Below are 13,704 nucleotides of genomic sequence, written 5' to 3'. Positions count from 1 at the left end.
TGGTTCAAACCCACCAGCTGCTCCACAGTAGAAAGATGGGGCAGTCCGCTTCTGTAAAGATTTACAGCCTTGGGAACTTGATGGGTATGGCTACGAGTTTGGAATCACTCCATGGCAGTGTTTTTTGTTTGTTTGTTTGTTTTGTTTTGTTGGTAGAGACCTTATAATGTATATAAATATGTATCAATGGGTGTTGTACAATTTGATGAAGTTTCGCAAAGTGAATGCACCTGTGTGGCCAGTTCCCAGACCAAGACTCGGTGCGTGAGCAGCTCCAAGGAAGCCCTGTGGCTGCTGTAGTGCATTGTCATTAATGGTGCATGTTGTTGTTGTTGTTGTTGTTGTTTGCCATCAAGTCAGCCCTGACTCATAGCGACCCCTCCTTGGGTTTCCGATATACCCTAATTAAGTCGTTTCCTTTTGTTTTTCTTTTTTTGCTACTACAAATACAACATCAATCTGGACTTTATTTCCTTGAATGTTGGTATTTTTATTTCAATAAAAATTGAAATAAAATAATAAATTAAAGTAAAAATTTGGGATAGACGCCCAAAAATGAAATTTGAGAGTCAAAATGTGCATAAACCAAATAAACAACAACAACAACAAAACTCACATCCATGAAGTCAGTTTGACTCATAGCGACCCCTCCTTGGGTTTCCGAGGCAGTATCTCTACAGAAGTAGGTTGCCCAGTGTTCCTTCCAAGGAGTGGCTGGTGGGTTTGAACCGCCAGCCTTCTGGTTAGCAGTCAAATGCCTTAGGCACTATGCCACCAGAGCCTCCTCCAAATGTGCATATGTATCCTTATTTTAATAGGTATTGCCAGACCATTGTCCTCAAAGGCAATATAAAGTCCCAGTCCTGCAGCTGCCCTGGCAGTGCCCCATCCACACACCTCAGCAGACATTTGGGAGAATGACTATGCACCTAGCACACCCCTGAGGTTTGGGTGCTTCTGATCTTGATAGTTTTCATGGGACTTAAACATTAGGGACACAGAGAAAGTTCCTTACATGCCAAGACTTCAACTTCCCTCCATCTCTTCAATTCAACTATGCCAGATTTAAACATCCAGCATACACACCCAAAAACTCACAAGTCAATAGACATAGCAAAGAAAGGGCAGGTGAGTGAGGCCTCATCCTGGCCTCATGGGGCATCCAGACAACGGTTTAAAATGCAGTGAGAAACTCAGATGGTCCACAGATCAAAGTAGGATTCAATTCAACTCTCCATGACAACACTGAAGAAAAGCAACATAACATGGTGCCCTGCTGAATTTGTTCTAAGGGAACAAACCGAGTACACAAAGAAGAAAGAGTTTTCAACAAACATATTTCATGCAATTAAAATTTTTCAAATGAGGGGGACTTCCGGGAAGCTGGCAGAATAGGAGACAAGCTACACAGACCTTCCTCAGCAAGCAAATTTCTCAGACCAAACTACCAACTATTAAGGATGAGGTAAGACAATGTGATAAACTGTTTTACCCAAAGAATTTGGTCTTTGTCCCTTTTTCCTGAGTGATAACCTCTCACCTTTGGGATTTGCCTAGCGACTGGAATATCTTCATGGAGGACTCCAAAGTTCCTGAGAGCTGAAGACAACCAGGGGAGTCAGGATGGGAACACATCAGGAAGACCCACCAATGACATCAGCCCAACTTCCAGGGACAGCATGAGGCTAGAGATGGAGTGCAATCGTGGCCGATGGTTCAGTCATCTATGAAGTGAGACCCCAGTACAAACTCTGGACACTGCCGCTTGGGTGAGTGCCGCTGCGTATACACCAATGTGCCCACAGGAGTGACAAAGGACGACACGTCCTGACCCCAAGGGAAGACGACTCGTCAAACCTTCACTACGTGTCTCTTCTTGTGGGTCTTTTTTGCTAGAATAAAGCTGTAAGTAGCACTTTCCTGAGCTCTGTGAATCATTCTAGCTCATTAATAAATCTGAGAGGATAATGTTGTTGTTGTCATTATTTTTATGTGCCATTGAATCAGACCCAACTCATAGCAACCCCTCCTTGGGTTTCCAAGGCAGTATCACTATGAAGGAAGATGAGACAATCTACTTCCATAGTGATACTGCCTCGGAAACCCAAGAAGGGGTCGCTATGGGTCTAGTCCGACTCGATGGCACATAATAACAACAACAGCATCACTATGGAAGTAGATTGCCCAACTACACTAAATGGGAATCCCCAAATCTGTAGCCATTTGGTCAGAAATGTGGGTGACCTGGGCCCCCCCAGGGTTGGAGCTGGTGTCTAAAATCTTGGGCAGACTTGGCAGTCTAGACAAGGGTGCCCTTTAACCTGTGAGATCTGACTTTGCTTGGGCTGGTTATGGTCAGAGGGACTGAAGGACTGATATTGCACTGCAAGTGGAGTCGAAATCGAACACACTGAACTTCAGTCCTATGGCACCTGAATGTGGGTGTGGAAGGAGGAGTGTGACCATGAGATGTGGGTGTGGACAGAGGGGTGTGGCCATGGGTGTGGGTGTGATGGAGGGGTGTGGCCATGTGGTGTGGGTGTGATGGAGGGGTGTGGCCATGAGGTGTGGGTGTGGAGAGGGGTGTGGCCATGAGGTGTGGGTATGATGGAGGGGTGTGGCCATGGGGTGCGGGTGTGGTGGAGGGGTGTGGCCATGAGGTGTGGGTGTGGAGAGGGGTGTGGCCATGAGGTGTGGGTGTGGAGAGGGGTGTGGCCATGAGGTGTGGGTGTGGAGAGGGGTGTGGTCATGAGGTGTGGGTGTGGAGAGGGGTGTGACCATGGGGTGTGGGTGTGATGGAGGGGTGTGGCCATGGGGTGTGGGTGTGGAGAGGGGTGTGGCCATGAGGTGTGGAGGAGGGAGGGGTGTGGCCATGAGGTGAGAGTGTGGAGGGAGGGGTGTGGCCATGCATAACTGCACACACAAGAGTGTTTCTCTGAGGATGGTGTTCAGAGCATTCATCAGATCCTCCTCAGTGGCAGCCATGACATCAAAAGAGAATTAACTTGATAAAAACCTGGGCTACACAGGGACATGTATTTCTCAAACTCAGCCACTGTACACCTGAGCTGTGTGTATTTCACTGTACGTAAATTTTACCTCAAAAATTTAAAAACTAATAATTTCAAATTGTACTTGATGATCGCATTCTGAAGTACTTAGTGGGCAGCCCTGGTGGCATAGTGCCTAAGGCATTTGACTGCTAACCAGAAGGCTGGCATTCAACCCCCCAGCCACATCTTGGAAGGAGGATGGAGCAATCTACTTCCATAGAGATACTGCCTCGGAAACCCAAGCAGGGGTCACTATGAGTCAGAATCGACTTGACGGCAGCGAGTTTGGTTTTTGGAGAGTGGTGCACAAGGAGTTCTGGTGGCATGGTGGTTAAGGCATCCAGCTGCTAACCAAAAGGTCAGTGTTCGAATCCACCAGCCACTCTGTGGGAGAAAGATGAGGCAATCTGCTTCTGTAAAGACTTACAGCCTTGGACACCCTATGGGGCAGTTCTACTCTGCCCTAAAGGCTCACTATGAGGTTAGAATTGACTTTACCGTGATGGGTTTGGTTTGCTTTGGTGGTGCAGAGCTTAAAGCATTCAGCTGCTAACCAAAAGGTCAGCAGTTCAAACCCACCAGCCACTCCACAGTAGAAAGATAAAGCAGTCCCAGCAAAGAGACCTTGTCTTGCCCCGTACTGTACTCCAAGGGTGTAGAACATGCTGGACAAACAGAAGCGCAAGACAACGTTGAGTGAATAGATTAATAAATGACTGAACCGTGAGTGAAACTATCTAGAGGAGCTTCTGTCTCAGCACACGGGCAAGGGAACCTACACTCAACAGCTGAGAGTTCCTCACTCTCCCCTGTTGTGTCAGGACCCATCAATTGTGGCCCCGATAAGAACAGCTGGTACTGATAGCTGGGCACCATCTAGTTCTTCTGGTCTCAGGGCAGATGAGGCCATGATACCTCACTTCATCCAGACCTTGAGGCATGTGCAGTGTTAGAACTTCCCACCTTCCAGCCTTGACACTCTGCCATTTGCTCTGAATGTCCCATGCACTTTGGAAACCCCAACTCTCCAGAGGACCTGGGCTCCTGGTACTTTTGACAGATCCAGAGCTTTCCTGATCTTTCTTGGCTACTGAAATCCAAGCTTTCTGTCTGTCCTCAGGGTTCTCGTAGTTTAAAATCTTCTCATTTCTCCTTCTCTTAACAACTCACCAGTGCTTTCCCATACCCTTATGACAGATCACGTCTAACACGGTGGTCTTGTTCTCTTTCTTTCAATCCTTCATCCTCTCCAGGCCACCACCCACCACAGGACATTTGCATATCCTGTTCCTTCTGCCTGAAGTGCCTCTGTCGACTTGAGGGGTCTACATGGGTGACTCAAATGGGTAAGTGCTTGACTGTGACCTGAAAATTGGTGGTTCAAAGCCACCGAGAGACTCCTTAGAAAACAGGCCTGGTGCGCTACTTCTGTAAAGGCCTTAGAAACCCCATGGAGCACACGTGCAGTCACCATGAGTTGGAACTGACTTGATGACAACCAACAACAACAACAACTCCTTTTGAGCAGTGGCACTACCACACTGCTTGCCACATTGCACTATGGGCAGAGACTAGATCTCGTCCATCATTGGATCCAGCCTGATGCTTGGGACCTTTCCCAAATAAATGGATGAACACCTGCATGCCATCCCACCTTCCTATGACCTGCCTCCTTTCTCACACTGTAAACCCCTCATCACTCTAAATTACCCCCACCTCCCAGTTCACGCTTAAGGTGTGGTTTGTGTCTGGGACCGCCCTCTGCTCTTCTGGTCTTGCCTTGCAGTGTTGGCTTCAGAAGGAGGACACGGAATGGACGACCCACCTGAAGGCCCTCAGAGGTTTTCATAAATGCTTTCCTCTTTGTTGGAGTCACTGTGACAGCCAATACCTTTCCTGCTTCACAACAGTTCTGTGAACCTTCAGTATCAGTTTCTTTCACATTTAAACCTCTTTTGGAATCTAGTGTAGAGTTAAGATGGGGCCCTCACCTTTTCCCAAGGGACTGTCAAGGATTTAGTTCTCTTTGGTGCTCTTTTTCTTTTGATATGTGGATGTCAGTCTTGGAGAAGACAGAAATATCATAACACTTGGAGTACGTAAGTCTATCTGGGAGATAGTTCCTTCTAAGAAAGTTCTGTAAAGTATAATACAGTGGTAAGAATGACTGACACATTAAAGGAAAAATAACTCCAACAAGCGTTTGCTACTGTTTTATTATTATTACTCACGGTGTGAGTTTGAGGACTTCAGGTTAAGTGACTTAACTTCTAAGAGAGTCAGTCTCTTCATTATAAGATGAGGGCAGGATTAGATATTTATAAAGTTGGAGCGCAGACTGAAAGAAATGACACGTAGGATTTTGAACACCATACACTAATGACTTCCATAAATGCCTGCCCCCAGAAACGTTACCGAACTGAACTGGTGCAGTTCCTAAAAATGCCACTAGGAGGCAGAAAAGTATCATTTTTGCTCTTCAAGCACTAACTAATAAAATCAAACCCACTGCCATGGAGTAGATTCTGACTCACAGTGACCCCCTCAGGGTTTCCAAGGCTGTAAATCTTTACGGAAGCAGACTGCCTAGTCTTTCTCCCACAGAGTGGCTGGTGGTTCAAACTGCTGGCCTTTGGTTTAGCAGCCCAATACCTTAACCACAGCACCACCAGATCTCCTCTTCCAGAGCTAGACTCTTAGGTAGTGTGGTTGTGCAGTGGTTAAAGCGCTCAGATGCCAACCAAAAGGTTGGCAGTTCAAACCCACTACTTGCTCCATGGGAGGAAGACATGGCATTCTACTTCCGTGGAGATGTACAGCCTTGGAAACCCGACGGGGCAGTTCTACACCGTTCTATAGCGTCGCTATGAGTTTGAATCAACTCCGCTGCTGGGGGTTTGTTTGTTTGTTAAGACATTAGGGGAGGAGGGTGGATTTGGGAACCTGCCACGACTGAAGGCTTCTCCCTGGTCCCCCAGCACCTCAGTTGGAGAGAGGCAGCCTCCATCCTTGCTCTGGAGGAGAAAACAACTCAATGGGATGTACGTTTCCTCAAAGCTCACTGGGCCTCACGAACCCTGCTTTAAACAGAGATTAAATTTTACAGGAATATATTGTAAACTTTCTTATGGTGCAGGTAAAGACCCTCACAGCACTTTAGAGCTGCTGGACCATCCCAGAAAACGACCGTTTTTAGAAAATCAATCCCCTCCAAAATCAATCCCCTAAACTATTGATTCATCAACTGCTCTTTCCATGAATTGTAATCAAGTTGATGGCAGTTTGTGTCCTAAGCCTCTGAGAGAATTCCCTTCAAGTTCTGGCTTTGCCGTGGCTTTATGGCTAAGTCAGTTTGAAGCCTGGATGTGCCTAACCCAAGCCACGGTATTTTTAATCACCTCACAGGCTGGTGAGAGCTGGACAATGAATAAGGAAGACTGAAGAAGAGCTGATGCTGTTGGATCGTGGCGTTGGTGAAGAATGCTGAGAGTACCGTGGCCTGCCAGAAGAATGAACAGATCTGTCCTGGAAGAAGTGCAGCCAGAATGCTCCTCGGAAACAAGAATGACCAGACTTCGTCTCACCTACTGTGGTCGGTTGTCAGAAGGGACCATTCCCTGGAGGATATGATATCGTGCTTGGTAAAGTGGAGGGTCAGGGAAAAAGGGGAGGGCCCTCATCGAGATGGACTGACACGCTGGCTGCTGTGATGGGCTCAGGTATAGCCAGGACTGGGCAGGGTCTCGTTCTGTCATACACAGGGTCACTGTGAGTAGGAGCCGGCTCGATGGCACCAGCACTGTTGAATTCCAATTTTGCTTGAGCATCACATGGCCAGAGCCAAGTGGTCTTGAGCGTTAAAGTGGGCAGGACATCAGCCACTCTCCCCACCTGCTCCCACTGCCCCTGTTTAGCAGCTGTATTGACCCTCCTTCTTATTGGAATGAAATATTTCAGACATGCACAGAGTGTAGTAAACAATGTAAGAGAGACCAGTGTAGTCACCATTCAGTTAAAGAATGTTTCAAATACGAGTGAAAGTCAGGGGCGGGGCTGGATTGCATCCCACATACGCCCTCCTCTCCAAGAAGGAACACCATGCCGCTTTGACCTTGATGATTAAGACTCTACTTTCCCCACTCCCCCACCCCCATAGAAAACATCTGGGGAAGAACCAAGCATCCCCTCCCTTAATAAAGGAAATGGAAGGACAGATTCTGGAGACACTGAGAGAAAGAATGAGAGGAGGAGGAGAGGGGAAGGAGTGGGACAGTGGGGGCCCCCGTGCAAGCAGGAGCACCAGGGACCCCAGCGCCCCCTCTCTGAACTGAGGTCAGCCCTTGTGCTGAGAAGTAGCTGTGAGGGGTGCAGTTTCTGAGGCCACTCACTGTGCAAATGGGGGACGGGAGGTATGAAGGCAGTGTCCTCCTATCCCTCCTGCCCCCTGTGGCTGCCCTCTCTGGGCAGTGGGCAGGCAGGCCCCCCATTCCCCACAGCAGCCCTTCTTCAAACAGCAGTCCGACTGGGTCAGGAACCCGTGCGGCTGGCACAGGAGCCCCAGGCCACCTACCAACGACAATGAGGACGTCCCTGTCGATGTTGGCCTGGATGTAGATGCGTCCGCGGCGCTCCGTGTGGTCCGTGCCACAGAGGCTGGGGACGTTCATGACACAGCGCTTGTGCACATTCATCATGCAGGCTGTATGGAGAGAGAGGCAAGGGTCAGGCGGGGCCGTGTGTGGTGGCATCTGCCCACATCCAGCAGCCAGCTGGGCCCCTCCTGCTCCCCCAGGCGAGGGGGCTGAGACCTACAAGCCTGGCCAAGACCAACTTGGAGGACAAGGGCTTCTCCAGCTCTCACCCCCAGACCCTGATGGACCGTGGAGATGGAATCCATCCTTCCTGGAGGCTAAGGGTGTAGCCGGAAGCAGCCATCCACCCCCAGTCCTCAGCAGCCGGAGTCCCCCACTTCAGGGTCCACAGGAAGAGAGGGCACCGGCTGAGGAGCGGCAGCCCACCCAGCGCCAGCAATGCAGGAACGTGTGCCAGGGTGTCCATTTTCCAAGACGTCTTCCAAGGTAAGCCAGAATCCAGACTTTGTGTTGACCTCTCCTTACTTTTAAATATTCACACCTAATAATCTTAGATTGAGTTCCCTGGAAATAGGTGGGGAGTTGGAAGCAGGTTTGTGGGTGAGCTCTTGGGAGCTACGTTTGAAGGCAGTGAGGGAAGCAGGTTTTGGCAGAGGGAGACACTGGGCTCACGTATGGGTGCAACTGAAAAAAACAAAAAACAAACTCACGGCCGCAGAGCCAGTTGCGACTCACAGCAAGCCCTCCTTAGGTTTCCGGGGCAGTATCCCTACAGAAGTGGACTGCCCAGTCTTCCTTCCGAGGAGTGGCTGGTGGGATTGAACCACCGGCCTTCTGGTTAGCGGTCAGATGCCTTAGGCACTATGCCACCAGAGCTCCCAGAAGCGACTGCGGTGAACTGGAATTAAGGCTCTGGGGTGAGGATGACCCTCCAGAGTTGCCCCAATAGAGTCAGCAGCCTAGGTCTCTGCTCCATGCATCAGCCAATCACCGACCATGAACCATCCCTGGGTGGGACCTGATCTTGGATGAGGCAGTTCTCTGTGGTCAAGGGCAATTTCCAATGAGGGGTGCAGCTGGGACACCGAGTGTGAGGGATCTGGGTGGTGGCCCATAGTATCCATCACTAATGATTGCAACAACAAAAAAAGTTAAACCAGGGAAGGCCAAATAAAATAAATCTGTAAACTGAATCTACCCCTGGTCTACCAGTTTGAGACCTTTAGGTTGGAGTCTCCAGTTTTGTATGGAAATTCTACAATTACGTAGCACACTCCTCCTCCATGTGTGTCTGTTCAATGTGCTGGTTCATCTCCCCAGGGCTTCTGGAACGGCACCTGCTCTAGGAGGACAGGCACCATAGGGGCCCCTGGCTCCAGTCTGAGAATGGGAAGACGCTGACTCATCCCCTGGGGCCTGCCTTTCCGGTGATTTCTCAGGACTTGGAGGCTTGGCTTCCCTGGAACAGAGGTGGTGAGGGCCTTCTTCCCAGCCACCCCAAGCTCCAGGAGGCAGCAGAGGACAAGTTTCCACTTTGGGGAAATTAAAAAAAACTAATTAAAAATGCATTATGTGAAGAGGCTGGTGGGAGTAGAAGGGAGAGGCCCCAAGGCCCTGAGGAGCCATCTCGGCGCTGCATGAGCCCGACTCCCACCCACCAGTCCCCACCTTTGGGCTTCCTGGGGGGCAGGAGGTGTCCACATCCTGCAGGAGCAGCGTCAGCACATCTCCTCTCTCTGCCTGTGTCCCAGGAGTCTAGCGGGGTCTCCCATCCACCACATGTGTCTCTGTGGCTCTCACCCTCTTTCGGCATCAGTCTCTCTGCCCCTACATTGGTGTGTCTGTCCCCTTGGCACCGCACCTCTGCTCCGTGTGTGCCTCGCGGCCTCTGGCTGCAGCTGTGACCACATCTGCTTCACCCTCCCTACTCATGGTGTTTGTGTCACTCTGTCTCTCTCCATCTGTCTGTCTTTCTATGTGTCTTGTCCTGTCTCTGGACCTCTCTGTCTTGGCCTCTGTCTCTCTCTCTCTGATTCAGTCTTGGTCTCTCTTTGTGTGCGTTTCAGCCTCTTTCTCTGGCCCCCTCCACCTCTGTATCCCTGCATGAGCCTGTGTGTAGACAGCCTTCTTATGTCACTTCCAGTCACACTGTCTGTTGGTCCGAGTCTCTCTCTCTAGCTGAGCCCCTCAGTAGCTGTTCCTCTTCATCGCTCCTTGTGCCTAGATGTATGTGTCTGTATGTCCCCCGGTACCTGTCTGAGTGTGTCACTCTGTCCAGGCTTCAGAATGTGTTTCTCTCTCCATTTATCTCTCTTGCTCTCTTCCAGCTCGGTCCATACTCACTCTTCTCAGTCACTCTCTGCCTCTGTGGGTTTCTCCCTCTGTTCTCTGAGCCCGCTGCAGGCCAACAGGTCTCTGGAGTTACCAGCACATAGAGTTGCCCTGTCCCTTTGCAGCTACTCACTCCTCTGCCCCATGGGCCACTCAGTCCTTTGCTTAATGATCAGGAGTCTTTCCACCCCCCCCCCACCTCTGCCACTTGCCTTTTCCCACCTAGCCAAGTCTAGAGAATCACTCTCCCCTCTTCCAGCTCAGACAATGGAGAGAGCCAGGCCTTCACCATGCAAACAATGCATCAGTCCTGCATACCAGTGTTTAACACAACAGTGGTGTGGGTCAGAGGAAGGGCACCCAATTGTTCCTTCTCCCTGCATTCACACCATGGCCATCTCCTCCCACATGGCTGTGTCCCTTTCCTTATGACTTGCTTTGATCACTGGAGCAGGATGAAATGTGACACAAGCAAACACTTGAAAAGTGCTTGTCATGGGCTGTGCCCTCTTGAAGCACTTGGGACCCTGATCCATCCACGAGGGCCTGTTGAGGATGAAGGGCAGGTGGCCCAGTCATCCCTATCACCCTGATGACAGGCAGCCATCCTTCAGACACAAGGAGGAGGCCAGCCAGACCCAGTCAACGTACTAACTCACCATCTATGCACGAGCAAGCCCAGCCTATGACAGCTGAGCCCAGCCCAAGGGCTGCCGTGTAGAATCATGAGCGAAATAAATGATGATGGTTTTAGGCCACTACGCTTAGGAATAGCGAAGGGTTGCTCTGCACCTATGGATATCTGGTATACCAGCCCACCCAGCACTGGGAATTTGTGCAGACATGTACCCTACCCCATGAGGAAGTAGCCTGACATCAAATGTACTTACTGTCACATTTCATCCCCTGGTGGATGAGCCCATATAGCAGGGACCCACAGTGGTCACAAAACGTGGGGCTGGAGTAGGTGTGGATTTTAAACTTGTGTTTGCTCCGGGGGTCCTATGGTCAAGAGAAACAAACAGAAGAGAGTGGTGTCAGTGTTGCACGCCATGGTTCACACTGTGTTGAGTATCACTGAAGAGCTCACCAAAAACCAAAGTTGGCCCCCAGCATTCATTATACTATCATTGGAGGAGTCCTGTACCCAGACATGGTGCTTGATAAATAGTCGTTGAATGAAGGAATGGTCAAGAAAGCTGACTGTTCCCATTCTGACTCTGGCATACACTCACATAATCACGTCGCCACACCAAACTGCAAGGGACTCTGGGAAAGGTAGTTCTAGTTGATGGCTATGCTCTCTGCTAAAACTCAAGGGTTCTCTTATTAAAGGGAAGAATGGACACTATAGACAAGCAGCAGTCTATGCCACAGTTTGCTTCCACTTGGAACTACCTGAGAACCCAACCTACCTGCTCCCGCAAGGATTCCAAAAACAGCAAAACAAAGTGATGGGCAAATCTATCTATCTCACACCATATACAAGACCAAACTCAAGTTGGATCAAAGACCTGAACGTAAAAACCTAAAACCATAAAGACCATCAAAGAAAACATAAGAACAAACTTGGGGGCCCTACTCCAGGACATAAACACACAATCAAACGTGACTAAAAATGCAAAAACACTAGAAGAGAATACAGATGACAGGAGCTCTGGTAGCATGGTGCCTAAGGCACTTGACTGCTAACCAGAAGGCTGGCGGTTCAAACCCACCAGCCATTCCTCAGAAGGAAGATGGGACAATCTACTTCCATAGTGATACTGCCTTGGAAACCCAAGGAGGGGTTGCTATGAGTCGGGCCGACTTGACGGCACATAACAACAACAACAGGACCTCCTGAAAATCAGACACGCACATTGAAAGATTTCACCAAAAGAGTAAACAGAGAACCCACACACTGGGGAAAACAATTCTGCAGTGACTATCAGACAAGAGACTAATCTTTAAAGGTTATACAAAACTTCAAAAACTTAACAACAAAAAGACAAATAACCCAATTTAATGGGCGGAGACATGAACAGACACTTCACCCAAGAAGGCAGCAGACATGCAGGCAGCCAGCAAACTAATGAAGATATTCTCAAGATCATTAGCCATTGGAAAGATGCAAATCAAAACAAGAATGGGATACCGTCTCTCCCCAACACTAATAGCAAAGTTCAAGATAACAGAAAACAGCAAATGATGGCAAGGGTGTAAAGAGACTGGAACCCTCACACACTGCTGGTTGTTGTTGCCGTTGTTTGTGCCATCAAGTGGGACCTGACTCATAGTGACCCTTCCTTGGGTTTCTGAGGTGGTATCTCTGTGGAAGTAGATTGCCCAACCTTCCTTCCAGAGAGTGGCTGGTGGGTTTGAACAGCCAGCCTTCTGGTTAGCAGTCAAATGCCTCAGGCACTACACTACCAGAGCACCCTATGCTGCTGGTAGGGTTATAAAATGATGCAACCACTGTGGAAAACAGAAAGGTGCTTCCTTAAAAAGCGTGAAATAAGGTGGTTTAAACTAGTAAACATCAAACCAAAATTATAACCACACTTTTATCTTCTAAAATCAAGTTTTTACTTTTTCATTATTAAAAAAAAAAAAGGCTGGAAATAACCAGAACTAGATGGTGCTCGGCTCTTACTACTGACCGCTCTAAAAGAAATCACAATTACGAAGTCCCAGACAGAGAAGGGGACATTGTGGAACAAAACACAAAATCATAAAAAAGACCAGGCACACTGGTCTGATAAGGATGGGTGGGACCCTCGATACTATGGCCCTTAGGCATCCTTCAAGCCTAGGACTGACCCTGCCCCCCATCACTCAATGGCAGTCAAACGAAAGAAGGACCTGTAAGGTGAACAGTACCATCAGGAGGGCATGCACTCATTACAACAATCACACACATAAGATCAAGAGGACAACATTTGCCCAGACATAGAGCTAGGAAAGTGAGGATGGATGGGAAGGTAATACGAACGGAGGGGGTGGGCGTAGGATACAAGTGGGAATAATGCTGTTACAGTGTGGCGAGTGCAATAAATGTCCCAAAACAGAACGTGCATGGGTTGCTGACTGGAAAATCAATTTGCTCTGTAAACTTTCACCCAAATCACAATAATAGTAATAAAGATGGAATAGCAATACCATATGATCCAGCAATTCCACTATTAGCCATATATCCTAGAGAAATAAGAGCTGTGACACAAATATACATGCACACCCATGTTCATCACAGTACTGGTCACAACAGCAAAAAGATGGAAACAACCTACATGACTATCAATGGAGAAATGGGTCAACAAACTATGGTACGCACACACAGTGGAATGTTGTAAAACATTAAAGATTAATGTTGAATCTGTGGAACAACTCATAACTTGGAAGAACCTAGAGGTCATTATGCTGAGTGAAGTTAGTCAATCACAAAAGGACAAATATTGTATGAAACCATTGCATGTATTGTAAAAAGTCAAGAAAAGGATTTCACAAAAAAAGAAATATTCTATGATGGTTATGAGGGGAGCAGGGTAAGGGAAAGTAAACCACTAACTAGAGGGTAGACACATGCTAACTTAGGTGAAGGAAGAAATAAAAAGTGATGATCAAATCTATTAAACAGGCCCCCTGCTCCTATTTCTCTGACCTAGCTTCCACAGTAATCTAAAATTCAAATCTGGGCATGATATCCCTTTTTAGAGGTACCTGCTAGTCCTCATCACCTATCGAACAGA

The 13,704-nt window shown here is 48.5% G+C and overlaps 1 protein-coding gene across 1 annotated transcript in view; it reads right to left on the bottom strand.

Moving 5' to 3' along the window:
- PRKCB (protein kinase C beta) overlaps nucleotides 1-13,704 on the bottom strand; it is a 580,609-nt gene that overhangs the window by 272,641 nt on the left and 294,264 nt on the right. Inside the window, exons 4-5 of the mRNA XM_007951796.2 lie at nucleotides 10,867-10,978; nucleotides 7,624-7,752 (exon numbers count right to left, since the gene is read on the bottom strand). Coding sequence (XP_007949987.1) covers nucleotides 7,624-7,752; nucleotides 10,867-10,978 — 241 coding nt within the window. The remainder of the gene's footprint in view (nucleotides 1-7,623; nucleotides 7,753-10,866; nucleotides 10,979-13,704) is intronic.

The sequence above is a fragment of the Orycteropus afer genome, unplaced genomic scaffold (assembly GCF_000298275.1).
Source record: "Orycteropus afer afer isolate SDZICR_OR568_19922 unplaced genomic scaffold, OryAfe1.0 scaffold00312, whole genome shotgun sequence".
In the NCBI taxonomy this organism is placed as follows: Eukaryota; Metazoa; Chordata; class Mammalia; order Tubulidentata; family Orycteropodidae; genus Orycteropus; species Orycteropus afer.
This window is presented reverse-complemented; position numbering and strand designations above follow the sequence as displayed.